General features: G+C 44.0%; 1 protein-coding gene across 5 annotated transcripts in view; it reads right to left on the bottom strand.

Moving 5' to 3' along the window:
* Window positions 1–26,544, bottom strand: part of UBR4 (ubiquitin protein ligase E3 component n-recognin 4) — a 141,330-nt gene that overhangs the window by 18,456 nt on the left and 96,330 nt on the right. For all 5 annotated transcript variants that reach the window (XM_020285476.2, XM_075994537.1, XM_075994543.1 and 2 more), the window contains 25 exons: window positions 26,108–26,193; window positions 24,292–24,379; window positions 23,841–24,034; window positions 22,024–22,263; window positions 21,476–21,614; window positions 20,636–20,761; window positions 20,386–20,514; window positions 19,079–19,422; window positions 17,028–17,118; window positions 16,614–16,698; window positions 16,329–16,456; window positions 13,268–13,397; window positions 12,996–13,153; window positions 12,207–12,316; window positions 11,524–11,665; window positions 11,074–11,155; window positions 10,572–10,745; window positions 7,917–8,038; window positions 6,761–6,958; window positions 5,966–6,046; window positions 3,772–3,859; window positions 2,945–3,072; window positions 1,709–1,816; window positions 1,116–1,235; window positions 194–384 (listed from right to left, as the gene is read on the bottom strand). In XM_020285476.2, the coding sequence (XP_020141065.2) occupies window positions 194–384; window positions 1,116–1,235; window positions 1,709–1,816; window positions 2,945–3,072; window positions 3,772–3,859; window positions 5,966–6,046; window positions 6,761–6,958; window positions 7,917–8,038; window positions 10,572–10,745; window positions 11,074–11,155; window positions 11,524–11,665; window positions 12,207–12,316; window positions 12,996–13,153; window positions 13,268–13,397; window positions 16,329–16,456; window positions 16,614–16,698; window positions 17,028–17,118; window positions 19,079–19,422; window positions 20,386–20,514; window positions 20,636–20,761; window positions 21,476–21,614; window positions 22,024–22,263; window positions 23,841–24,034; window positions 24,292–24,379; window positions 26,108–26,193 (3,482 nt within the window). The remainder of the gene's footprint in view (window positions 1–193; window positions 385–1,115; window positions 1,236–1,708; window positions 1,817–2,944; window positions 3,073–3,771; window positions 3,860–5,965; window positions 6,047–6,760; window positions 6,959–7,916; window positions 8,039–10,571; window positions 10,746–11,073; window positions 11,156–11,523; window positions 11,666–12,206; window positions 12,317–12,995; window positions 13,154–13,267; window positions 13,398–16,328; window positions 16,457–16,613; window positions 16,699–17,027; window positions 17,119–19,078; window positions 19,423–20,385; window positions 20,515–20,635; window positions 20,762–21,475; window positions 21,615–22,023; window positions 22,264–23,840; window positions 24,035–24,291; window positions 24,380–26,107; window positions 26,194–26,544) is intronic.

Raw genomic sequence — 26,544 nt, forward strand, 5'->3', positions numbered from 1 at the left:
TCACCTTCTCTGCCCGGCCAACTACTACTTTAATATATTTATAATATATTTAAACTACTGACTCCAGAACTAAACTGAGCCCCTTCAAGGCCACACCAGGTAAACAAAAACCTAATATTAATAGAAATTCAGGTGATTCTTTCTTATCTCACAGTACTAGTTTACTTAGCTATATGAAATACAAGCGACATACTTATCGAAGCTGCAGTATGGTTTGAATCGCTCTACTAAGATCTGCATTTTCTCCACCTCTCCAAAGGAAAGGTATGGGATGATGCGAAGCAGGCCCTGGAGCACGCTAGGGTTGGAGCGAACAAAGGTGCTGTTGATCTGGTCCAAGAGCATCACAAGTTGATCCTTGTCACCTGTCAGAAGGAGGTTGCCCTGAAAAGAAAAGGGGGTGGAAAGCCAATTAATGCAGTCAGGACTGTGGCTGCAGCCAACATCTGATGCCCAAAGGCCAGCCACTTCCATTAGATCCATCAGGAGTAGCCCTAGAACAATGTGTCTCAGCATTTCCTATGGAATGATAAACCATATGAGTTTCACTTGAGAGATTAATTTCTAAGTTCCTGTGATGATTCTGTTAATAATCTCAGGTGGTCAAAATATAGCAAGACAATCTCCCTCTCCCCCCACCAAGAGAATGTAGGCTGTTGGACATTCATTTGGTCATAGCTCTAGCCAAATCATTAGATTAGCACCAATAAGAATGGGAGAAGTTACAGGTACATTCAGTGGAGAAAAACTGAACTGGGAGCTAGACACCTGAGCTCTAGGCCCGATTCCTCTAGTAACCAACCATATAACAATGTCTCCTCAATTGTGAAATGAAAATCGACTAAGGCTCCTGCCTGTCAGCTGGGACATGCCAGGATTCCATCAATGAGCAGGTTTTGAATGAAAAGAATATCCTTAGCAGCTTTGCCTTCTCAGAATCTAAAGACTTCAGGTTTCAATGCAATGATGTCACCATTAGTTGAGTCCTGACATTACAATGACTGGAGCACGTTTGGTTGCTATCAGATGAGCTCAGCTAGACACAAGCCTGTCGCTGGCAATGAGACAGTGTAAGCTCCCAATGTCTGCAGATGGAGGGACTGGGCCCCACTCACCTTGTCCTCACTCAGGGGTTCGGCGTTGGACTCATCTAGAATGATCTCCATGATGCTAAGCACCTGCTCAGCCACAGCTGCACCCCCACTGTCCTTGCTTTCTTGCTCAGCTACCAGGGCCTGTAGCAGAAGGAGACCCAGTCTCAAAATAAAACCACAGCCACTCACCGCTGATGGCATGCTCATGGCCTTATTTCCCAGAGACTGTGTATGTATATGGGTGTTCTGAGAGGGAGACAAGTATGTTGACTTTTGAGGCTGGTGAAAACATGAGGTTCCAGATGTCTTTCTTGGCTACCCCAAGGAGAGGGGCACTATTTCCCCACTTGTGTGCAGTTTGGATTGTTTAAGGAACCGCCTTCCTCTGTCTCTGATCTGAATTCAGGAAAGGGACAAGGGTGCTCGTGGGTCCCCTGGCATCAGCACGATGGGTGAGCCAGCTAAATGACCCAAGCCTCTTTACCAGTCAGCCGGACAGATGAAGGGCTTGAAGAGGCCATAAGTCCATTTCATCTAAGCCCAGAACTGAGATGTTTTTCCCTCATCCCAGACTTCCAAGGCTCACACTTCATCATTTGCAATCCACACTTTACCAAGTTCAGAGTCCCCAGCATGACGTTCAAAGTGTTCATTTCCAGCTTGACCAGCTGCTGCCGGTTGACTTTCACCTTCACACAATAACTGAACAATTTCAGCAGCACCTGACAAGAAAGCAGTCAAAACCCATGAGACCATCTGAGAGAGTAAGATGTGGGGACCTGCAGGATAGAAATGTCTAAGAGGAGTTAGGTACAATCAGCAGGTACTCTTCCTGAAATGCAGAGGACAGGAGGGAGGCGTGGATCCTTAAAGGGACATGGTGAGATGGCTGGGCTCTCATATCAGGTTTGAGACAGCTCCGTCACCCAGGCTGGAGTTCAGTAGTATGATCATAGCTCACTGCAACCTTGAACTCCTAAGCTCAGGTGATCCTCCTGCTTCAGCCTCCCTGGTAGCTGGGACTATATGTATGCACCACCATGCCAGCTAAATTTTTTATAAAGATGGGTTTCACTATGTTTCCCAGACTGGTCTTAAACTCCTGGCCTCAAGAAATCCTCCCACCTCAGCCATCAAAGTGCTAGGTTGGTATTTTAAATAGCAAGGGTCTCCAAAGGAAGATTCCGTGGGCTGGGTGTATCTCTACTATCAATTCCGAACAGAACAGCTGACGCTCTGTTGCTTTGGGGCAATCCCAGCACTAACTCAAAGACTGTGAACTAATAGTAAACAGAATGATCCCAAAGCTCATGGGCCTGTGGAAACTGAGAACCAGGTAGGTCACTGAAAACAAAGATAATGATATTTGTTCTCATAGACCCTGGGGGTGAAAATAATAGTGTAATATTTGTGATGCCTCTAGAATCCTCTAATCCTTGCTAATGAGATTAGTTGGATGAATACCCAAACAAAATCCTACAATAGAGAAATAACTTATATTATAAAATCCATTTTAAAAGCAATAATAAAATATTAATCATGATTAGCACAAGTATAGTTATTTGGGGAAAGATAGTCAGACATTAGCTCCACAGATGACTAAAGAGTTAACAAAAAAAGTTGCCCCCACACTGGGTTTTTGGGGAGGTGTGGGCCAGAAAGAGGGGAGTAGGGCTGCCTAAGATGCAGAGGGCTTAGGGAAGCTGCCAGGTCCTTCACTGGCTTACACGGGTCCATGGCACCATGCTGCCCTCTAGGGTTAAATGGTACAATAGCTACAGCCCTCTCTCCATAGGGGCCTCTCCCGGTGCAAAAAAGCTAATCCCCACATCTTGCTGCCCCCAACTCACTGTTAGAAGGTGGCGTCCCTGCTTGAAATCTTTGATTCCTGCCAGTCTATTAAGCATGCATTCCAGACCCCCACACTGGGCCATCACACCAGCCATCTTATATACTTCTTCTTCATCTTCCTCTTCATCTAGGAGAGAAGGGAAGCCAAGCAGAAACACAGGAATGTGAAGATGGGAATAAAACAGCCCGCTTCCAGGCTGATAGCCCTTTTCCATATCTCCAATAGATAAAGACACAGCCAAGAAAAGGAGTGAATATTGGATACTAAACTGTACTATCTCACTCCCAGTAGAAGCTTTTTTTAAAGATTCGAGAGTCAATTAGATTTAAACAAATGTGAAAATACAAGCACCATTCTTATCAATGGGGGGAAAAAACTAAGTTAAAAATGAATCTGAACTCAAGTTTATTGTTTTTGTTTGTTACTTTCTTCTTTTTTTTTTTTAATTTCTGAATATTATGGGGTTATACATGTCTTGGTTACATAATTTGCTTTTGTACAGTTTTGAGTCAAAGTTATAAATGTGCCCTTCACCCAGTTAGTGTGCACTGCACCCATTAGGTGTGAATTTACCTATCCCCTCCTCCCCCTCCCAAATTTATTAATTACACTTTTCCCCTAATAGTTTGATTTTTTTCCTGACCCCCAGAGGTATCTGAATCAGGCCATAGATGCCTATTTTCCTCAACTGGAGAAGTCTTCTCCCCACAATTCTGAGGCAGAAGTACAAGAGAGTATTTGCTGAGAATACCCCTAAGTCCTGGGACACGATCTGCCCCTCAGTCCCGAACCTCAAACCCAAGTGCAGCACTGTCTGTGATCTACCTGTGGTTGAGTCCAGCGACTCGATGAACTCCTCAGTGGCATCACCCAGCAGCCCCCGCATACGATACACAATCCTCATGGGCTCTCCCTGAGCAGAGAAAGTTGAGAAAGGTACTTATAAATAGGCCCAGAAAAAAAATGCAAAGCACCTGACACCTGGTCTTGCTTGATGCCTCAGCAATGTGGATGATTTTTATTTTTCTACAAGGTCTTAACCACAACACCTCCTAGAATCCAAATGCATGGCAATTCACTTGGGGGAAAGGAAGCTAATCTCATTTAGCGTCTACTACAGGCTGGGCATTGTGTGAAGCATTTACAGACATGATCTCATTTAATTTCACTAAAACACTATGTAATAATAAAACAACTATTTATTGAGTGTTTTACTCTGTGCTAGGTCCTATGCTAATAATTAAGCACTTTATATTATCCTTTTATACAAGATTAAACAGCTTGTTCAGCTACCCAGCTATAAGCCCAGGTCTAATTTCAAGCCTGTCCTTCCTCAAGAGTAGAAACTCTCTCTAACCAATAGGGACTACTCCCCAGGACAAACAAGGTTGTTCAGATCAAAGAGCTTTGACTCAAGTCTCAGGAATCAAAAGCAAGAGAAGAGAGTGCATCAATCTTTGCCTGTAGAGATTCTGAGGTCTTTATATAACCATATAAGAAGAGGGTTCATCCAGATTTCTTCAAGCTAAAACCCATAACTCACCTTCAGGAGAGGAAATCCTAGGGGGAGAGAACCTGCCAGAAAGGCCAGTTCTAAAAGTTCTTCCAGCTATGGAAGCCCAATGAGAATTCCCCAGAGAGAGAATAACCCCAGTCAATAGACAGATTCTGTCTCTACAACAGAATAGGTTCTAGTCAGTGGCTAAAGAGATGGGCTGTTTATTAGGGAAACGGAGGGCAAAGTAGAGAAAGGAAGTTGAAGGTCCAGAGGAATAGCTACCACAAACTCTAGACCTTGCCAGAACTCCTCATGGATTAAGCACACCAACATGAGGGGCTTAATGATTCTCAACTTCTACCTTGCCTCATGGTTCAAGGGAGATGCCCTTGTGTGTTCTCTGGGTTCACTGCCACCATTTATAAGAGTGTCCACAGAAGCTTGGCCTTTGATTTTTATGTGCATCAGGGATTAAATCTATATAGTCTGTTTAGATGCTAAAATGTCAGTGACAAGATGTGTCAACTGGGACAGTCTTCCGCCTGTCAGTCTGCCAACAGTGCTACATCTACCCAACTGGCAGTAGACCAAAGGTAATCAGTGACCAGAATTCCCAGCCCAGTGGGACAACAGAAAGGAGAGAAGCAAAAATGTATGACAAATTAAAGGACAAAATGTATGATGGTATACTACCAATTTAGTTCCTTAAAGGCTACAGAAATATTTGAATAGGAAAGTTCGCTGTGCTTCACTGGTATGCCAGTTTACTGTGATTAAGTTACTTATTTGATTCATTTACTAAAGACCCTGCCACCCCCCAACAGAGACGAGAGAAAGCAAGGAATGGCAGGGAGAGAAAGAAATGGAGATGAAAAGGAAACAGGAAGAGAGGAAAGGAAGGAACAGAGACAGACAAAGAAAAGAGAGAAAGGAAAGGTGAAATGGAGTGTCTAAGACTACCAAAAGTGAACAAATAGTACTGAAGTGGTCAAAAGGACCAGTGCACATACTTCCTCATTTCCTTTTCCCCTCCTCAAGAACTGCCTGTTTGAGTCTCAATTCCCCAACTAGTAAAACACAAACAATGAGCCTTGGCACAGCTACTGGGAAATGTTCTGTTAAGTGTGGAGGCCCATCAAAGCCGAGAATTAATCTCCACTGAGAGGTCCCCGTACAAAAAGAGTACAAGATAGCAAGCATTCCCCACCCACCACAGTGTGTCCTCTGACACTGCCTGGCCTCGAATCTCTGGGGTCCAAGAACTTGCAGGGCCCAGCCTGTGCTGTGCACAGATGGAAAACACTCATGTTTTCCTGAAGGTTTTCAACCTTCATTAGTAAGATGCCTCCAGAGGAGGACAAGATGATTGGTTTTCTCCACACAACCACAAATAGGGGAAGTAAAGGTCCTAATGCTACCACCAGCTGGGTATGTGATGACTAACAATGGCTCCTGATGGTACAAGTCTGCATAAGTCAGAAAAGTAAAACCACACCTGCAAGCACAAAAACAAGCACATACCTCATTCGTGGTACACCAGACCTTCTTGTAAACCTCAGCCACCGGAAGGTCCAAACTAATGATTTTATTGTTCACCAGAAGCTGAACAGAAAGTAGATGAGGCTGTTATTCCAAATAATTATAAGGCAAGCAAATTTTAAGATCAAAGGGCACTTTATGGCAGTGGCTCATAATTCATAATTTTTGTGTGTCATGGACCTATTAACTCTCCCACTCTAAAAAATACGTGTGCACAACACACAGAATGTTGTACACCATTTCAGAGGTCACAAACACCCTTAAGCCAACCATAGATTCCAGCTTGGAAATGGCTGTTGATGACCTTCTCCTATCCCGAGTCCATTTCAGGCTTAGCACCAGAAAAAGCAGTTTTCTCTATTTCACCCAGCATGCTTTTCACCATATGTGATAACGCCAGATCCTAGAGGTTGTCTGCCATAAGGTAGCAGATATGTGGCCATAAACCTGCACCGGGGCTAAAATGCCAGTATTTAGAGAGCTCAATTAACTTGAAATCACTGGGAAGGCTCTGTCAGAAGCAATGATAATAATAAAAACCTCCCACCACTACAACCAATAGCCACTAACCAGGCACTGGGCAGAGCCCTTTACACATAATTAAGCTTAGCACCAGGTAAGAAGGATAGAAACGTGGGACTTGTTATCCCCAATTTATAGATGAGGAAGCCGAAGCAAGCTATCTCCCCATGGTTAATCAGCTACTAAAGGGAAGCACCTGGATCTGACCTCAGCCCATGCTCCTAAGCACAGGTAGCACTGTCCTGTGTGCTTTACCTCCATCCCACTGTCATCCTCCAGGAGAGCCACCAAGTCACAGTCCTGGCAAATCTTGTTCTTTATATCCCTCATAAGTGGCCCGATGCCCGGCTCATTGCTGCTATACGGGTTCCCAGGCATCCTGCCCTGTAAGAAGTCTTCTTGTTGGGGATCCTTTTCCAGCGTCACAAAGAACTCAGTGACTTCATTCTCCTCCTAAGGATAGAGAGGAGGATGCATCAGAAAGGATGGCAGAGGCAGAGATTTACATCATACTCTCTTGTTCTACGGACACTCTGAAGGAAACATACCAAACTCATCAAGTTCCTTACACACTTAAAGATATAAAAGATAGGGAGCTCAGAGGTAATTTTAAAACATCCAAATGTAATTCAAATATCCTTAAATATCAAGCATCTCCTCTGAAACACAAGGGTGGATTAGGAGACAGAGCCTAACAAAACAAGCAGGTGAGGAGTGAGTGACACATGAAAGCTCTATTAATGAAATGGGAAGGGGAGTGGAGAGGGACTTTCCTTCTTCCTCCTGCAGGTCTCATGCGATGCTAACCAATCTGGGGCCAGATGACTTTGTCACTAATGACCCTGAAGTCAACAAGAGGGCTTCTCTATGTAACATTCAGGTATACCCACCCCCCAATGGTGTCTCATCATTCACTGATGACACAGGTGTTTTTCATTCTTCCTCAATAGCACGAGGGGGTCTTTGGATCATACCACACTTCTAAATAGTTCAATCTAAGGAAAAAAACACACATGCTGCATGTGTGCACAAGACAAGGGATGGAAAAAGAAGGAATAAAATAAAAATATCTTTATACTCTAGCTTAATATTGCTTCTTCCACAGTATGTTGGATTAATAAGCAATGGGACTTTGAAAATGAAGGTTTTAAAAAACCAACTAATCTTGACCTTGAATCTAGGAAATAAGACCAAGGAAAGTCATTAGATTTCCCATCATTAGATTTCCCATCATTAGGAATAGGAAAATTATGAGGTTTCTTCTGTTTTATGTCAGTGGGTCTTCCTGAAGTGCTAAGTGGCCCACAGCTGGTTAGACTCCCCATGACTATAATGAATCACCAAAACAGGCTTCATGGAAAAGTGGCTCACGCTGACACTTGAGAGCCACGGTAAACACCACACTGCTTACAGGATAAATGATGCTGCAGAGCCTCTCAAAGATGAAGACAGGAGTCCGATAGTCATCCAGATTGTAGCGCTTAGCTGTCTCAATGCACACAGCCATAAAAGCCTTGGTTTCCGATTCTGTACCTGCCAGAAATCAAAGTAGCCAAGACAGTTAGGAAGGAGCCTCACCCATGGAAACTAAGATAAGACTTTAAATAAAGTACCATCACTGATAGATTCTTTCTGGCTGGTAAGTGTTTAAACGCCCTACATGGCAATATCAATGGTTCAACTGGAAATTTGATGCTCATTGATTTTATACTCAGACCACATTTAAATCAAAACTCTTAACACTCAAATCAACATATTACATTATGGTTAGCTGTGTACAAAGGTCTTGCTCTCATTTAGGATATAACCTCCTTAAGGAGCAGGGCTATGCCTTGTTCAACTTTGTATCCCTTTGTCCAAAATAGGCACTCAAAAAATGTGAAATAATCCTAATTGTATTCCATTCATATCAAAGAGAAGTTATAGTTTCAAGCTTCATTCTAAAAGATTAGGTAGATTGTCCTCTATAATATAAGCCAAAAAGACAACTTCAAGTCACATGAAGGGAAGAAAACATGGTCTTTAATAAGGGTCCCACTGATAAGGTCACAAACCAGCTCAGCATGGCATAGTGAAAATGGCACCAGAAGGCCTTTCATTTTGGAAAATAAGGCAAACGAGGTTTTGTGACCTACTCTCTACTCCCCACCACTTAAAAAACAATTTAATCATGAGCAGCCTGGGCAACATAGCAAGATCTCATCTCTATAAAACATAAAAATATTAGCCAGGCATGGTAGCACACACCTATAATCCCAGTTACTCAGGAGGCTGAGGCAGGAGAATCGCTTGAGCCCAAGAATTCAAGGTTGTATTGAGCTATGATTGTGCCACTGCACTCCAGCCTGGACAACAGAGCAAGACTCTGTCTCTTAAAAAAAAAAAAAAAAAGCTTTTTTTCATTTCCCTGCCTCTAATACCAGATTCTGCTTGCCTACAAGAGAAGGATTTGCATTTATTGTAAAATGCTTATAAGGTACTAGTCTAATCATTTTACTCCCACCACCTCTAATTCTCATGGCAAAAGAGAAAAAAAATAACAATTTAAGATACTGAATAAAAATGTATCAATGAACTGCCACACTAGCAAAAAAGAATCAAAAGCCTAAAAATCGATAACCCAATGAGATAAGCAAATCACTGGTCAGTTTCTGCCTTAAGCTTTGGTTTCGATGACGTATCCAGATTTGCAAGCTGGACAGGGCCCTGAATCCACCTAGATGGAGAGTCTAACAAGAACCATCTCCCAACACACACAAACCTGGTACCCAAAAACAGCTACACCCTTGGTATTGGGATAAATAGAAATAACTCTCCCTTTCCCCCAACCAAATAACTGACAGGAAATCATTTTTCCTTAAACTTCAACATTAGGGATGAGGGTGGGGGGAATCTATTCATAACAAGCTGTCCCTTCATAAGGGTTTGTGGCACAAACCTCTCACGATGTAGGGGGTCTGAAATCCAGAAGCTCAGAACTGCCTGAGATGCCTCACATAAGCAGCTATAAACCCACTGGAGAAACCCATCTGTGACCTGGTCCTAAAGAATCTTCACAGATAAAGCTCCAAAATATGAGGTCACAGTCAAAAATTACAAAATATAACTATACTTAAGGCACCATGAGCAAGAACAAGAACAATAAACAGAAGAATTAGATCCATAAATATTTCAAACTTTTGAATTATCAGACATACATGTGTTTAACATTCTTTTTTTTTTTTTTTTTGAGACAGAGTCTCACTTTGTTGCCTAGGCTAGAGTGAGTGCCGTGGCGTCAACCTAGCTCACAGCAACCTCAGACTCCTGGGCTCAAGCGATCCTTCTGTCTCAGCCTCCCAAGTAGCTGGGACTACAGGCATGCGCCACCATGCCTGGCTAATTTTTTCTATATATATTAGTTGGCCAATTAGTTTCTTTCTATTTATAGTAGAGACGGGGTCTCGCTCTTGCTCAGGCTGGTTTTGAACTCCCGACCTCGAGCAATCCGCCCGCCTCGGCCTCCCAGAGAGCTGTGTTTAACATTCTTAAAGATGATAAAAGGGGTGGGAAATGTGAATAAAAAAACAAGAGACTATAAAATCTAGAACTATAAGAACTCAATGGGTAAACACTATAAATAGTGAAAAAAAAATTAATGAATTATGAAATTATCCATAATGCAGCATAAATATACAATGAGATGAACACTATGAAAGAGAGATGGAGAGACATGGAGGACAGAGTGAGAATAGAGTTTCACAAGGAAAAAAAGAGAATGGAGCAGAGGCAATTCAAGAGATAATGGGTGAAAATTTTCCAGATTGATCAAAAATACCAGTCTGAGAACATCTGACCTCTTTCTGCTCTCTGAGCTCAACGTGAAAGGTCCAAATTGACCAAGCCCAGCTCTAGAATTTAAACTCCAAGAGCAACACTAGAGAGGTAGGTGGCTCTCCTTGAATGTGGGGAGACGTGTGCCACCCTCCCGTGGCTCTGAAGAACTGGGGGAGATCAGACCGATGCGCCTGGCCAGTCCCAGAAAGACCAGGCGAGTGTTGGGCTCCAGGCCGCTGGGCAGTGCTACCTGTGGTCATGTCCTCCAGCATCTCCAGCAGCATGTCCTGCGTCTCATCGATCAGCTTGGTCCTCTGCACCACCAGCTTTCGCAAGCACAGATATCCATTCAGCACAGTACCGACCAAGCGACTCTTAAAGTGTCTTTTGATGGATTCCACCTCAACAAAGGAGGAAAGAAGGCCTGTGGGGACAGGAAAAAGTTGCTGCAAGAGCTCTGCATGAGAATATAAGCAAGGAAGGTCTGTGCCTTCAAATGATTATGAGCAACTCAAAAAGCAGGGAAAATCTATGTGCAGGGCACAGGGGAGATGCTCAATGAGCTGAATGGTCAATAGCTGAACAGGAGCTTGAAACACAAACCCATCAATAAGGAGAAAAATGCAAAACTTACAGCTGTGCCACAGTCAAGGAGAGGGAAGAGAGTCAACCACAGCACCCGAGGAATGAAGGGTGAGTCCTTAAAACATACCCAGGATGCCCTAAAGGAAGGGCCAGGCGGCTCTCCCTACCTGTGAGACTTTTAAGGGCATAGCCCTGCTGCAGATCAGTGCTCAGGGTAGCCTCCTCCAGGGCCAGCAAACGGGCTATTTCCTAAATAAGATGACAAGACTCAGTGTGATAGCACTGCCACTGATACCAGTTACCTCTACCTCTGTCCCAGGAGCTTATAGCACCAACCAGACATTTATTAGTCACATCTTAGTCTAACCCCTGCAGAACTCCTGTCCAGGAAGCTATGGACAGTTACAGTGCTGTTTGGGGATTACTTAAAATTTGGAAACAGCCTAAATACCCCAAATAGATGGTTATAGCCATATGATATAATAAAGTCATAAAAATAATGTTTTCAATAAATACTGCTTCTCAGAAAAAAAAAAAAAACATGCAAAGTTTATATAGGAGTACAATGAAAGGAGAATTGGGGGAAGCGGGCTCTCCTGGGCAGGGGGGTAAGATACCTTGGTGATGAGGTTGCCTACGTAGGGCAGGACTCCCCGAGCCGCCAGGTAGACTTTCCAGTGCGCGGAAGTGATGAGCTTCTGGTAGAGAGCCAAGTACTCGGCTGCACACTCCCCAGCTATGCTCAGTTCATCCAGGTAACTGCCATCAAGAGGGACAGGGCACTGTTTGAGAGGGACTTTCGAAGAGGGGCCCTCACTGTTCCAGAATACTAACAGTTATGACAGCTCTAAGAGCTTCCCTCTCTCCTTCCATCTTTCCTCCCTTCTGCTGTTTGTCTCTCCATCTTTCTTCTAGAGGGTTGAGGGAGGGCACCTAAGAAAACTCCAAACTTTCCACTTGAGAATTTCCCCTACCTGGGAAGAATTCAGAGCACACCATAGGAAATGAATGCCAAAAACTCTAAGCATTCATACTTTGGTGCTTATTGCTATGAGGATTAAAAAAATGCATGCTCAGTATTTATGTGCCCCTAAGATCTCAATAAATATTAACTGCCACTACTGTTACTACCACCAAAACTCAGCTTTTTAACACTGTTGTTTCTATGGTCTTCTACGTAGAAGGAGATGGTTATGGACCACACATGTGTGCTTCTCATCACCCTGATATGGATTCCCCCAGGAAAGAAAGGTTCTAGATGAAGTCTAACCACCCTCCCCAGCCCACCCCCAAATGGTACCTGGTGAGGAGGTCAAGGACCTGCTGCTTGCGGCTGGGAATGGTGGCAAGAGCTTCCACGATGGTACAGGCTGCCTGCCGTGCAGCCTGCGTTGCTGGAGTAAAGAGTACCTGCAGGACAGGGGAGAGGAGGGGCCCTGGGCTCAGATCACACACTGTCTCACCAGGCCTCCCAGCAGGGCAGTCAGCTGCCACCCATCCAGGAGAAGTCCTCTGGGAACCTCTCTAGGAAAAGGTTAAAGGCAAAAATCGCCAGCTAACGTAAGATGCAACTATTGTAGACTGGGAAAGAGGCTGCTAAAGGAGGCTTTCTTCTTCATGGAGATTTCTCCATCAAGTAATTTAGGAAAAAGAACAAGCAAGGATTTTCCTTGATAACTAGCAAAGACTGATAGTTCTTTTGGGTAAACACTTACATACTGAATACTTTCATTTAATGTAAACCATGTATTTCATATTTTATATATCAATAGATAAATAGATTCTCTAACATAAAATTACTTAAGTCCTTTAAAACATTAGCTAGAAAGAGGGAGGGAGGGAAGGACAGCAGAACATACAAAAGATGGGAGGAGAAAAGGGAACTGATGCGGGCAAGGAGGAGAGCAGAAAGAACAATGAGCTTGACAAGTCAGGTGAAGGAACTTCTGTTTTGGCCAGTCCACCATGCCCACGGCTGGAACCAAGAACTTCTACCCATTTCCTATTTGAAAGGAAGCAAGAGTAGCAAAGAGAAAGAAAAGAAGGCAGAGCAGACGTGAGGCCAGAGGCCCAGGAGATGGCCACTCACTTGCCGCAGCCAATTGTTATGTCCCAGTTTGAGATCCAAGGGGGATGTCCTCTTCCCTCGACGACTCAGGAACTGTTTCCACCTCCACACGTACTTCTCAGTCAAATAGAGATGGCGGAGCTCTGATTTGCTGGGAGATTTCCCATTGCCATCCAGCCCTGCAAGGCCAAGGATTGCAGGGATAAGTAAGCAAAAAAGAATTACAGAAAGGGGGGCTGTCAGGACAGAGGAAGGAGTGACTGGTTCCCCACATCTTGAAGAGTCAGACACACCTCTGATAGGAAGACACTTCTTCCAGGCTTCATAGGATGCCTTGGGATCTCTCTTCAGCCACAGCTGAGCCTGGGCGTGGATCTCATTGCAGTATGGCTTCACTGTGGTGAGGGCCTCAACAGGGACATCCTGGGGGAGGCAAGCAGAAAGACAGCCCAAGAGCACACCTGAGCCACATTTTCACCAGAAGGGCGCTGGCACCCCCAGGGGTGATGTGCAAGGGCAAGATCAGGGATATTGCATATCTCTTATGCACAAATATGTGTTCCTATTAAACCATTCTGATCTGACTTAGTGGTAACATCTCCACACTGAACTTAAGGTGAGTGATTTTTATTATCCAGGAGAAGCTGTAGCTGGCTTCCTACAGACAACCCTGTAGCCACTTACACTAATTCCTATGGCTGATCTGTAGTTTTCCAAATCATAAATCTTCAAGGGGTCACTGACCAGTCTTCAGATGTAAAGAGCCTGAAGTAGAACAGGCCTGCACAGCAAAGAGCCCTAGACAGCACCCCAAGCCAGCAGTTTTCATAATTTTTGGCCTAAGAACCCTGTTATATCCATCAAAAAGTTATTGAGGACTCCAGAGAACTTTTGTTTGTGTGGTTATATCTATCAATACCTAGGTTAAAAATTAAAACTGAGAAATTATTAAGAAATTTATTAATTCATTTAAAAATAAGGAAAAAATATATTACTTGTCAACCTAAATAACATATTTTATATTTTCCAAAACAAAAATAATCTATAGAAATGAGTAGCCTTATTTTATATTTTGGACAACCGTTTCGTGACTGCCTGGAGAGGACATCTGGATTCTCATACCTGCTCCCATGTTCTAACTGCTGTGACACACTGCTATGGCTGAAGTAGAGGAAAAACATCGGGCCTCATACCGATATACAGTTGGAGACGGGAAGAATATTTTAATAGCTTTTTAAATTAATTGTGGGGTTTTTTTTCTTTGATACTATGCCAAAATTCAATAAATTATAGGTTCTTAAAGAGTAGCTATAATGTGGACTCTGACATTACATCAATAAACTTTCCACAGACTGTTGCGCTAAACCTCATCTTTTACCGGCATGATGCTCTAACATGTATTGGTTACGCAGAAAACACTGGTTCCCACAGTATGTCAATTATTCTTGAAGTGCCAGGGTCACTTCATTCATTTTTGAGGAAAATGTCTGCCAAATACCCAAGTCTGAATAACCACAGTTTGCCTGTCAGCCATTCTTTCAAGCACAAACGGGTTCTGTGAGAAAAGCGGCAGGCTCGGCTTACATCGCACATAAGCACGCGAGCCCTCTTCCTCGGGACAACCTTTGTACCTGGGGAACAGCAGAGGCGCTTCTTGTGTACGTCTCATTTTGCCACACTGAGCATTAAAAAGATCATACCCAAAAGTGGAGATTTAATCAAATTAATGTGTGCTGCTTCATCAAGGGTGTCCTTCAGTGAAACCGCAGGGCAGTGCAGAACCGTCTCGTCATGCTAAGCACCAGCAGCCCCACCGGCACTAAAGGTTTTGCACCATCAGCACAAATGTTGACAGAGTGAAAAGTGCCAACAGTATCTCAGGATAATTATGAAAACAGCTTTGTCCTTACAGATTCCCTTAAAGTCTCGGGAACACCCAGGGGTCTGGGAGCCAAATTTCAAGAACTGCTGCTCTCTCTAGGTTAAACCTGAGCATCAGGTTTAAAATGTGAACATCAACACTGAGCCACAGTGCTTATAGGGCAAGCAATTCTGTGAAAATCTCCTTTTGCCTCACACTGTGGAAAAATGACAGTTACATGGGGGTGAGTCCCCTCTTTTCAATCAAGGCCCAATTGTATTTGCTAGGAATCGGCTCTGAGGTGAAATAATCCTTCATCAAAGGGAAGGAAAGAGAGCGCCTTTTCTGAGAACTGTCTGGCAGACCAGCACAAGGGCACAGTCACCTGTTCAACACTCAGCTTCCTCTCTAATCACAACCCCTAGTACTCAGCACTCAGAGCGCAATCCTCCTGCCATGAGGACTCTGCTCCCCACTAAGGGACAGCCCATCAAATGCAGCAGGAATCAGAATGGCCCCTGGCCCAACCCAGGTCAGGCTGAAGGCAGATAGCCTCAGGCTCGGCCGAGAGAAAGAATTATGGCCTGCATATTCTACAAGCTAGTATGAGCAAGCCAATCTATAGTTCAGCTACAGTTATTTTAGAATAAAAACTTACTTTATTTGTTCACTTAATAATTTGCTAAGCAGTTACTATATGTTAGATATCATGCTATATACTGGACTTAAAAAATGTGACCACAGAGGTCTATAGGAAAAAAATATATATATATACACACATACACACACACATATATATACACGCACATTAGTAAGGCAGTCCCTGGATTCAAGGAGCTCACAGCTAGTCTAGTAGAGGAGTGGATATTCTAAGAAGTAGCTGACAAAGTGAAAGAGAACATTCTAGGCAAAGAATACACCTGACAACCACAGCTAATATTTATTGAGGACTAACTTATGCAGATACTGTCCTGAGCACTTGATCTGCATTAAGTCATTTATTTTTTGCAATGCTACAAGGTGGAGACTGCACTTACACTGTATATATAGATAGGAAAACTGAGGAACATAGGTCACTTGCCCATGGTCACAATGCTAGTAAATGGAAGAACTGGGATTTGAACTCAGTCTGCTTCAGAGCCTAGGATTTCCACCACTGCACCACACTGCATGTGCGAAGGCACAGTGGAAAGAAAGAACACGACACTCTCTGGAAGGTGCAAGTCATCTGATGTGACTGGAGAAAGAGGCAGCCTTCACAGTTAACCACTTTGCTCTATGCTTTGTATCTTCATGTTTATATCACTCTAAACTTCCTTCTCAAAAATCTCAACCCATCTCTGCTGAACTAAGGCAAAGGCAGCACTGGTACCCACCCAGGTCGGGTGAGTTCAGGGCAGGGCAGAGGCCTTGAGGAGGCAGGACACAGTGCTGGCCAGCGAATGAGGAGGGCCCTGCCCTTCCATCTTAGACTTCCCTGCTCAGCCCAGTACCTTGTTCTTCTTGCTGGTTGGAGCAGGTGGTTTAATCAGCTTCTGCAGGATCCGCAGGCACATGAGGGTAATGTTCTCAACAACCACAGGAGTCTTAATGTTCACAGCCATGAGGAAAAGGCTGAGCGCTAGGGACGGTCAGGAAAGGCAGAGTCATAAACATAAACACACCCACCTGCTCTGGGAGAGGCTGCCCAAGCGTGGGTTTCCCTCCACCTCTACTCCTCCAGTACCAGGACTGCACCTCGGGACCCCTTTCCTTTCTCTGAAACGCCCCTTACTCACCACAGCGTAACCGGAGCTCCCAGCAGCTGTCCTCCTTTGAGATAGAATCTGTCAGCAACAGCATTTCATACTGAAGGCTACTTGCCTAGAGGGCCAACAGGAAGAGCCATGAGTAGAGAAGTGTCTGAAGGGTCAGTCCAAGGACTGGGGTTAGGCACAAGCTCTGATTCAAGGACTCATAACTAAAATGCCTGGTCACAGGTGGCTCTATCAGAGAGACAAGGGAGAGATGGAGCCCCCTCTGCCCCAGGTTCCTCCTGGGAAAGCCACCCTGGGACATAAGCTCTGTAGTGCGCTGCACCTGCCCTCCCCAGTCACCACCGCATGAGGCCAGGGGGAAAGCAGGCCTGGGGGGCACCAAGGGACATGCAAGGAACGTGAGTAGAGTCAGAGAGGATGGCTAGGCCAGCTCACCAGATCGGGATTGGCCCAGTGGCCCTTCAGGGCCGTGGAGACTTTGCCGATAATCAGGTCGTTCATTTGCTGGGTGGCTTCTGGATTGTCTCTAGGGAGGCACAGAAACCGAGTCCTGTTATTCGCAATTGGTATGACCTTCCTTCTGCCTACAGAAGTCCAGAGAAAATGAAACCAATGCCTAGGGCTACCTGGCCCCACATATTCTATTCCCTTTCCCAGGGCAAGACTATAGCTTTAGCCTCACCAAATCCTGGTCTCTAATAAAAAAGGGCATGTCAGGCCACCTTGACTGCAAATAGACACTAACTGAGGGAAGAGCAACACCAACTTATGGGGTCCACATCCCAGCCTGCAGAGCCACCAGGTGCTCTATGGTGCCTCCCACAGTCTCCCAAACCTGGGAGGTCACTCTCGGTCTTGGTCACAACTCTTTCCTCATCTTCTCCTGCTTTTACATCATTTCCCATAAGTCCCCCACATTTCAGTCTATGTCCCTAATATTATTATTAACAAAAACCAAGCTGTATCATGTCACTCTTTTGCTTCCCAACACACTTTGAATAGGACCCAAAGTCCTTACAATGGTCTAGGCCCTATGGGACCTGGCCGCTAGCAACTTCTGCCCTAACCTTCCTCCCCTTTCTTTGCTCCCCCACTGCATGCTCATCTCCAGCTGCACAGGCCCCCCTCCTTGCTCCCAACACTCCTGGCACAGTGCCTGCCTCTCAGCTCTCCCCCTGCTGCTTCTGGGGCATGCAGCCCACTGCCTGAGATATCGGCATGGCTTGTTTCCTTCTTTCAAACAGGTCTTTGCTCAAGTGTCACCCCCTCAGAAAAGTCCTCCTTGACCACCTTATCCAAAATAGCAAGTCCTCCTGCAATCACGGTTGCCACTCCTGCTTTATTTTTCATCACGATCTTACTTCCTGATATGGTAGTGTGTAATTATGTGTTTACTGCAGTTATGTCCAGCTAGAATAGTAAGCCCCATAAGGGTAGGAACTTTATTTCATTTACCACTGTATCCTCAGAGTCTAGAACAGTGCCTGGCATTCAGCAGATATTCAATAAATATTTGTTAAATCAGTGAATGAATAATATAGCAAGTAACATTTCTCAAGCACCTCACATGCTCTGGAATTTATGCCACATACTCAGTAAAAATACACATAAAGCTCTGGGTGCAGGATCTGGTACATACTAAGTACTCAGAAAAAATGAGTCATTATTTACTGAATTATTTCATCCATCCTCACCACAAACCTCTAAGGTATTTACTATTATCAGTATGATTTTTCAGATGAGGAAAATAAAACCTCAGAGAAATTAAGTAATTTGTCCAAGGCATGCAGTACAAGGTCTCAGAGACTAAACCTGGGTCTTTCTAATCCAGAGTCCAAGCTCTCCCTCCCTAGGCCCCACTGCTCCATGCACTGGCTTCTTTCATTTGAGTCTTTCTCTTTTTCTTTTGGAACAGAGTCTCGCTCTATCACCCTGGGTACAGTGCAGTGGGGTCATGATAGCTCACCGCAACCTCCAACTCCTGGGCTCAAGCGATTCTCCTGCCTCATCCTCTCAAGTAGATTTTTCTATTTTTAGTAGAGATGGGGTCTCTCTCTCTTGCTCAGACTGGTCTCAAACTCCTGAGTTCAGTGATCCTCCCGCCTCAGCCTCCCAGAGTGCTAGGATTACAGACATGAGCCACCACGCACAGCCCACATGAGTGTCTCTTAAGTCCAAGTGCCCAGGCCCTCCCTTACTCCTCCCTCACTAGGACTCAGAGATAGTTTCTTTGGGACACCACACTGGCACCAATAAAGTACAGGCCAAATATACCATTTACAAAGAAACCTGGGTTCTAACACTTTTCCTAAGTTTGCTTACCAAACCCTAGATATCTTGCTATTTCTCCTGTTATAAGCTACCTAACCTCTGGGCAGTCAGAAGCACAATTTCGTGCACCCTCTAGTGCTCCCAGCATCACTACAGCCACCAACCCCAGTGTTAGTAGGAATTACTAGGCCCATAATCACAGTGCAGGCTCTGACCGAGTTAGGAGACACATGAGCTGGCGGACCTCCTCCCGCATGGCCGCGGCCCCTCGGCGAAGATTGTAATCGAAGAGCTCCCGGATAAGTCCCTGGGAGACAAGGATGTGCCTCAGGGCTGGGTTGGTGGCCAGGGCCCGAAGTAGAGTGATACAGTGTTCTGTGACAGCTGAGGCGCAGCCATAGCACTTGGTGGATGAGGTGTGGCCACAGCCTAGGACGGAGAGGGCGCGGTACTGGCTGGCAGTGAATGTGGGCTGCACAGAGGTCCGGGATGATTTGGTGGCCGCTTCCCTTTGCTGCAGATCATATTCCAACAACTCTTTGCGTGAAGCAAAAACTTTCTAAGAAAAAAAAAGACACAAATAAAAGAAATTAGCTATTAACATGAGGATGTTAATTGGAAAATTAGCAGCTTTGCTTTAAAAAAAACTATGCATGCATTATATAATTTAATCTTCTCAGTAACTTTATCCCTCACAGTGAAGGAAACTGAAGCTCGGAGGGGTTGGCTTGATCAAGGGAAGTGGCAGAGTTGAAACTCAGTCTCAGATGGCAGGCTCATGCTCTTAACTCCCACATAGCAAGGGTCAGAAACTTATACACGTGTAGCAGAAATGGCATAATTTCAGGGAGCTGGCAGGGTAAACTGGTGGATCCCCTTGTATGAGGTGCCCCTGTCTGTGGTGAGCCTCCTATCCATGGAGATCGGGCCTGTGTGACATTCCAACTGACATGTGGCCCAACCTGGTTGACTGCACTGGGTGTTCCCTTACCCGTGCATCCTATGAACAGGGCATATCAGAAAAAGAGGGAACAAAATCTTGGCAACCAACTGCTTTTCTTCTGAGACAGAGTCTTGCTCTGTCACACAGGCTAGAGTACAGTGGCGTCACCATAGCTCACTGCGACCTCTAACTCTTGGGCTCAAGTGATCCTCCAGCCTCAGCCTCCCAGAATGCTAGGATTATAGGCATAAGCCACTACAGCTGGCCTTGGCACCCAATTTTTTAAAACCAGTAACCCCTCTACTAAAAGATAGGTTGGTAATGGTCAAGAAAAACAGATCTATGCTATCTTCCCATCTCCATTATTCTTAGTTTTCTAGCATGAACCCAGCTCTCTGACCAGTGCCCAAACCCACAGTGCGAGAGATGCTGTTGGTGCAGCCACCTGCCAGCCTTTCCAGCGGACCAGGCAAGCGCTACACCAGCAACTGCACTGCGGGCTGATGAAAGAGCACTGCTTTGAAAATGATGTTGATAACTTAGACAAAACACACTCAAAAGCTGCTCCCAAGTCTCTACCTGGATGATTTTGGAGAGTTCATCGAAAGAGTTCTTGCAGTCTCCACAGTACTCCTGAGCCAACTGCAGGATGTAGCGATTCACACTGGCCGAGGTGGAGCTGATGCCCCCTGCCGTTCCAGAGTCATCCTGCAACCCCAAGAGGTAAGTTGTCAGACTTCCGCCCGAAGATGATCTCGCCCAGGGGCAGACTTCCAATCATGACCCAAGGTCTGCTCTAAATCTAAATGTCCTCCTGGATTGGGATTACCTGTGGCTTTTCTGGGGCTGCCTCATTAACTTTGCAGAGCAGGTTCTCCAGCTGTGGCCGGTGTCCCATCAGCTGATGATACACTCGATCGGCTTTATCCAGAAGAGTATTGATGTTGGAAACAGCCTAGACAGGAAAAGAGTCCTGAGTGAAGGCTTTTCAGCATGATGACTTCCCTTGAGTAGCCCTAACTGCTAACCATTTACTGAAACATTTCCTATATGTCAGGCACTGTGTTTCACACATTCTCTCTGTTCTTCACAATAATCCCAGGAGGTGGGTATGTTATATATATATATGATATATAATGATATACAATGCTGAAAGAAATAATTTATGCCAGGTCACACAAATACTAAAAAGCACAGCTGGAATTAGGACTTTTGCCCTTCTGACTTCAAAGCTAAATGTCCTTCCATTATCCCAACAGGCCCCCCCTTTGCAATGCCCTTTAATATCCAGACCCCCCATGTTATGCAGGCTGGGAACTAGCCCCTGGACAAGCCAATACTAAGGGAAAGCCAAGGCCTCAATATGTAGCAGTCTATGGAATAACACAGGGCAAGTCATCCACCTTCTTTCTGCCTTTCCAAATCCAAAGTTATTTGCCCGTTGAGATACTCTGGTTTTATTACCATCTAACACCTCTCTGAAATCCTGAAACCATGTGTTCCAATATATCTTATGACATTCTTTGCTCCTACCCAAAACCTGGGCCCTGAAACTATTGCTGAGTTGAGGAAGGCTTGGGCTAGAAGGAAAAGTGCACTGCACTATACAGCTCTGTCCAAAGTTCAGATCAAGGCCACTGCCCTAAGTCTAGGCAAGACCCAGCCTCACCTTCTTCCGGTCTTCCTCATTCTCAATGGGATCCACTGCACAGCAAGGCTTGGCATAGAGCATGAAGTCAAAGCGAGCATATTTACAGAAGCCACAGGCATTGCAGAGAAAAGGATCCTTTTCATCATAATTGATGGATCTGAAGAACCAAAGTGTTGGAGTCAGTGTGGCAGCAGAGGGTGGGTGGGGTGGGGGTGACTCTGAGGAGATGGATTGTGCCCTATCTATATTCTGGAAACTACTGCAGGAACTACTGAAGGGACATTAACAAATCAGTGACTTAAGTAACCAAATAAAAAGAAAAGAAGACCCAGAACTAAACATGAGGACCTCCCTCCCAGCCCTATACCCCTGCCACAAGATGGGCAAGCACACACACACTCACATACTCTTTCCCCTTCCTCTCTGCCCTTGAGCTCATTCTACATACTCATAATTCTCTAAAAACCGTAAGGGCACCAGTCACTAAAATTGCCTACACTGAAACTGCTACAGAAAAATACAAGGAACATACATAGCCCTGATCTGGAGAATGACCATTAGCTTACCTGCATTTGTGACACTGATACACATTCTCTCCACAGTTGCCACAGACCCCTGGGTTGGCAGGGACTGAGGCACTGCAGCGTGGGCACTGCAGGGTCTCTGTGGAGGCCTGGTAGTTTTCATAGAAGTCTGCGAACTCAATCATCAGGTTGGAGGCCACAATGGGCAATGGCAGGTCAATCTTCACCTCTGTCTGCCCAGGGGTCAGCTGAACCTTCTTGGCTTTGTGCCAGCGAGCTGGCCTAGGAGAGACAGCATCAGAGAGAGAGACAAAAGGCCTGAGGATCCTCTCATTTAACTCTCTGTGATGACAGTCTGATGAGGCGAAGAGAATGACTGTCCTATGTATTTTTCTAAAGCAATTAAGTGGTTATGCTAAGAGGGAAAAAAAAAATCTATCAAATAATAGCATGCTAATTAAAAAAAAAATTTTTCCCCTACTTGTCTCTATAAAAAGGATAGACATACAAGCGCTTTAAGTTGTTACAGATGATACTTTTTGAGATTCAAAAAAAAAAAAAAAAACAACAGAAATGCATATCAAAGGAAAACATTACTCCAAAAGCATGCCACAATGAAGCCTGTAATCCCAAGAGATACAACGATGACTGCCACCAAGGTCCCATCATAACCGAACCTTGGATAAAGGTAGGCTGGCTTTAGAGAGGCAAGAGGGACATAACCAAAGTCTGGACAAAGTGCTAAGTAAAGTCATAAGGTTAAAGCCATATAACAATTTAGAGGTGATTTTATTAATACAATTAGAGCTAATGTTTACTGAGTACTTACTATGTGCTAAGCTCTGTTCTTAGCACTTTATAAATACTAACTCATTTAATAACACCCTGAGTGTTATTTTACAGTTAGGGAAATTGAGGTTAAGTAACCTTTCCAAGATCACAGAGCTAAGTAGTATAGCTGGGATCTGAACCTACATGGTCTACCAGCAACTGTGCTGCTCAACACAATACAAAATCAAATCACCTCCTCTAGAGAGGAATGGGTCATCCTAATGGGCAGCTTCTACTTTCAGGTCACCAATGTTTCAGGTCACCTCTGCTTTTCAAAGGAAGAAGAGGAAACATCTTTTAGGCAGAGCTCCTGGCCATTTGTTGATATGGAATACTAGCCTCATTCTGTCTCTTGGAATAATAGCAATACTTCTGTGTGCAGAACAGCACTGCAAAGTTTTAATACTCAAGTAGTGTCTACCTATATTCTCTAAGAGCAATGTCTGAAACTTCAATAAAAAGAGATTTGTCTCTGTGAAAGTCAACACTACAACCCATGCTAGTGCCTCTTTTGGCCAATATAAGACACACCCTGATTTGGACACTGGGGATACAGACTATGGAAGATCCAACATCAGCAGACAAAGAGGGAAGGCGCCATGCAGAAATGGAAGGAATGTGTACTAGAGAAGTTTCCTGAGTAACGATTCCTGCTCTATGAGCAAGAGCATAGCTGCCTTCATCCAAGTAATGACAACTATTTCCCAATATAGAAGGTTCTGTATAAGAAGAGAACTGCTCTAGTTAAAATGGGAATGAGAAGCCTGGCAGTTCCCTAACTCAGCTTCCCCTCCCTAGGCAGACTATTGTGGAGCCTCCATAGATCCCTAGGGTTCTACTGGACTAATTTAAAAATAATCTTTGTCAATATCCTTAGGCACTGGGGTTTCACTTTCATCCCTCAGCCCACAAACGAAGTAGGTAAAAGGACATACTAAGCCTCTAGGGATATGGAACCAAAACCAGCAGCTGGTGTTGAGCTTTACAAACCTGCTGCCCCTCACCCCCCGAGCCTGAAAAGCCCATACTTGTTTTTCAACTCCACGATGGCCTGTACAGTTCGGTTGTTATAATACAGGTTGATAGTCCGCACCATCTTAGTCCGTTTCAGATCTCCAATTTTCACTGTCACTTTGCTGATAGTATGACTGCCAATGAGCTTCACAACCTGCTGGGTGGTGGTGTATCGCGTGTCCACTTTAATAGAAGACAGCTTGATATACTAAATACAAGAGTACACAAAACACGGTATTAGTTCAAGACTCATCCTGCCTTCTTAGAGATTCATCAATGTAGCCCACTGTTCATTCATAAGAGGAATCTTCTATTTAAGGTAATAAATGTGGCAGATAAGGATTCCTACTATTGGTGACCAAACATTAGAAGAGGAACATCTGTGTGACAACAACCCATCTTTAGAAACAAGAAACCCAATGGACTGTAAATCTCAGAATTGCCCATGTTAAAGATGCTACTTACACAAAATGGCACTTCTGGATTATTGCACACCAGGCAGGGATCACTCTCCAGGTAATAGCCATCAAACTCCACTAAGCCAGACAAAGTGCTAAGGAAGAAACCAGTCTTAGCATAAGGAAATTTTCATCTTAGGAAGCATGAGCTTCACAAAGGAGCCATGACAAAGGAATGGCTCAATATCCCCCCCAACTAGCCCCACTATGGGAGAACACAAGGAAATAGGAGAAATCCTAAGGGTTTAGAAGTCACAGGAAGGAAATCTCAACCAATTGACCTTAGATGCTTCCTATCTTAAAACTATCCTTCATCAAAATCCTAAAATGCATTAAAATTTGAATCAAGGGTTAAACAATTAAATTTACTAAGAATCACTGAACTACACATTTAAAATAGGCAAATTTTATAGTATATAAATTATACCTCAATAAAGTTTTTTTTTTTAAAGAATAGTCACTACTAACCTAGGGAAATAATAAGCTCAATTTAACCAATTTAGTCCTCGTTAAAAAAATTTTTTTTAAGGAAGACATTCTCTGTAAACTTGTTTTATTTTATTTACACTTAAACCCTTGAAACTAGAGACATTTTTAGTTTAGGTTATTAAGTATGAAATGTCCAATTTCCTTAAGTACTAAATTTGACAGCTGGTATCTCTGACATTTCACTTTGACACTTCTTGTTTTATGTATATTGAGAAATATTGAGAAGGCACATCCTCAGTCTTGCAAACACATGTTTTGGCTTGTGATTATCTTTCACATTTTTTTTTTAAAGATAGAGTCTCACTCTGATGCCCGGGCTAGAGTGCCGTGACGTCAGCCTAGCTCACAGCAACCTCAAACTCCTGGGCTCAAGCAATCCTCCTGCCTCAGCCTCCCAAGTAAGTAGCTGGGAGTATAGGCATGCACCACCATGCCCAGCTAATTTTATATATATATGTTTTTAGTTGTCCAGCTAATTTCTATTTTTTTAGTAGAGACGGGGTTTTGCTCTTGCTCAGACTGGTCTTGAACTCCTGAGCTCAAATGATCAGTCCACCTCGGCCTCCCAGAGTGCTAGGATTACAGGCGTGAGCCACCATGCCCAGCCCATCTTTCACATTTTTTTAAAGCAATTTTTGTGAAACCATGGGTAAGTCAAAAATACATGTTATTTTCGAGTATGAGTTCCACCATGGAACCAATGCAGCACAGATAGCTAGAAATATCAACCAAGTATTTGTGAAGGATGTGGCTAATGAATGCATAGTATGTCAACGGTTTGACAAGTTCTGTTCTGGCTATTTCAATCTTGAAAATGAGCCACGTGGGTGACCTGAGACCAAGGTGGATAATGATGAGTTGAAAGCAGTAGTGGAAGCGGATCCTTCTCAGCCTTTTGCAAATTCATCAAACACCTTTCACAATTCCATCACCTCTCACTCTTCAGGCTTCTTTGCTGCTGGCATAAATAGCTACCCTTAAGATGGCAAAACTGTGTTGTTAGTTTAGGTACATACTTTGATTAACTGTACTGCTTCTTGTTTGAGATATAATAAACTATGCTTTTGATTCAAAATTGGACATTTCATATTTAATGACTTAATATTGACTTAATAGTGACTGCTACCAAAGTTTGAATTTCAGCAATTATACATTTTGAGTACCTTCTATATGCAAGGCCTTGGGCTACACAGGAGGGATTCAAAGATCAACTGGACAAGTTCACTGTTTTCCCAGGAGCTTATCAATTCATATGTAAAAGCCTACCAATGTGCAAATAGCTACACAGAATATTGATTGAGCTTCCAATAGGTAGAAAGCAAAATAAATCTCACTTATAAATGTTAGAGTTGGGGTGGTTGGTAAGAATATGGTTTTGAGTCCGCAGAATCTCCACAGCCTTCTGTGAATACTCCTTCAACTGAAACAGAATTCAGTAAAGAAACATAGTTAAAGCCCATGGGAAAGTCTTATGGAAAAGACTTTTGTCTTCTGCTTTTTAGCTAAAGACTGCCCTAGAAGTACCAGACTTCTCAGTCCCCATTCAGAATTATACAAAGCTGGGCCCAATTCCTAATCATTTAACAGATTCTATCTCCTTTAGAATTTTTCACAATCTTAGTGATAGGTACCCTTTCAGACCTTGTGGAGGAAAACCATTTTTTATTATTATGGAGAAGCCATGAAATGGTTATTTAATTGCAGAAACATTTTCTTCTTTTTGTTAGAGACAGGGTCTCGCTCTATTGCCCAAGCCAGAGTACAGTGGCAC

The sequence above is a fragment of the Microcebus murinus genome, chromosome 2, assembly GCF_040939455.1.
Source record: "Microcebus murinus isolate Inina chromosome 2, M.murinus_Inina_mat1.0, whole genome shotgun sequence".
Classification (NCBI taxonomy): domain Eukaryota; kingdom Metazoa; phylum Chordata; class Mammalia; order Primates; family Cheirogaleidae; genus Microcebus; species Microcebus murinus.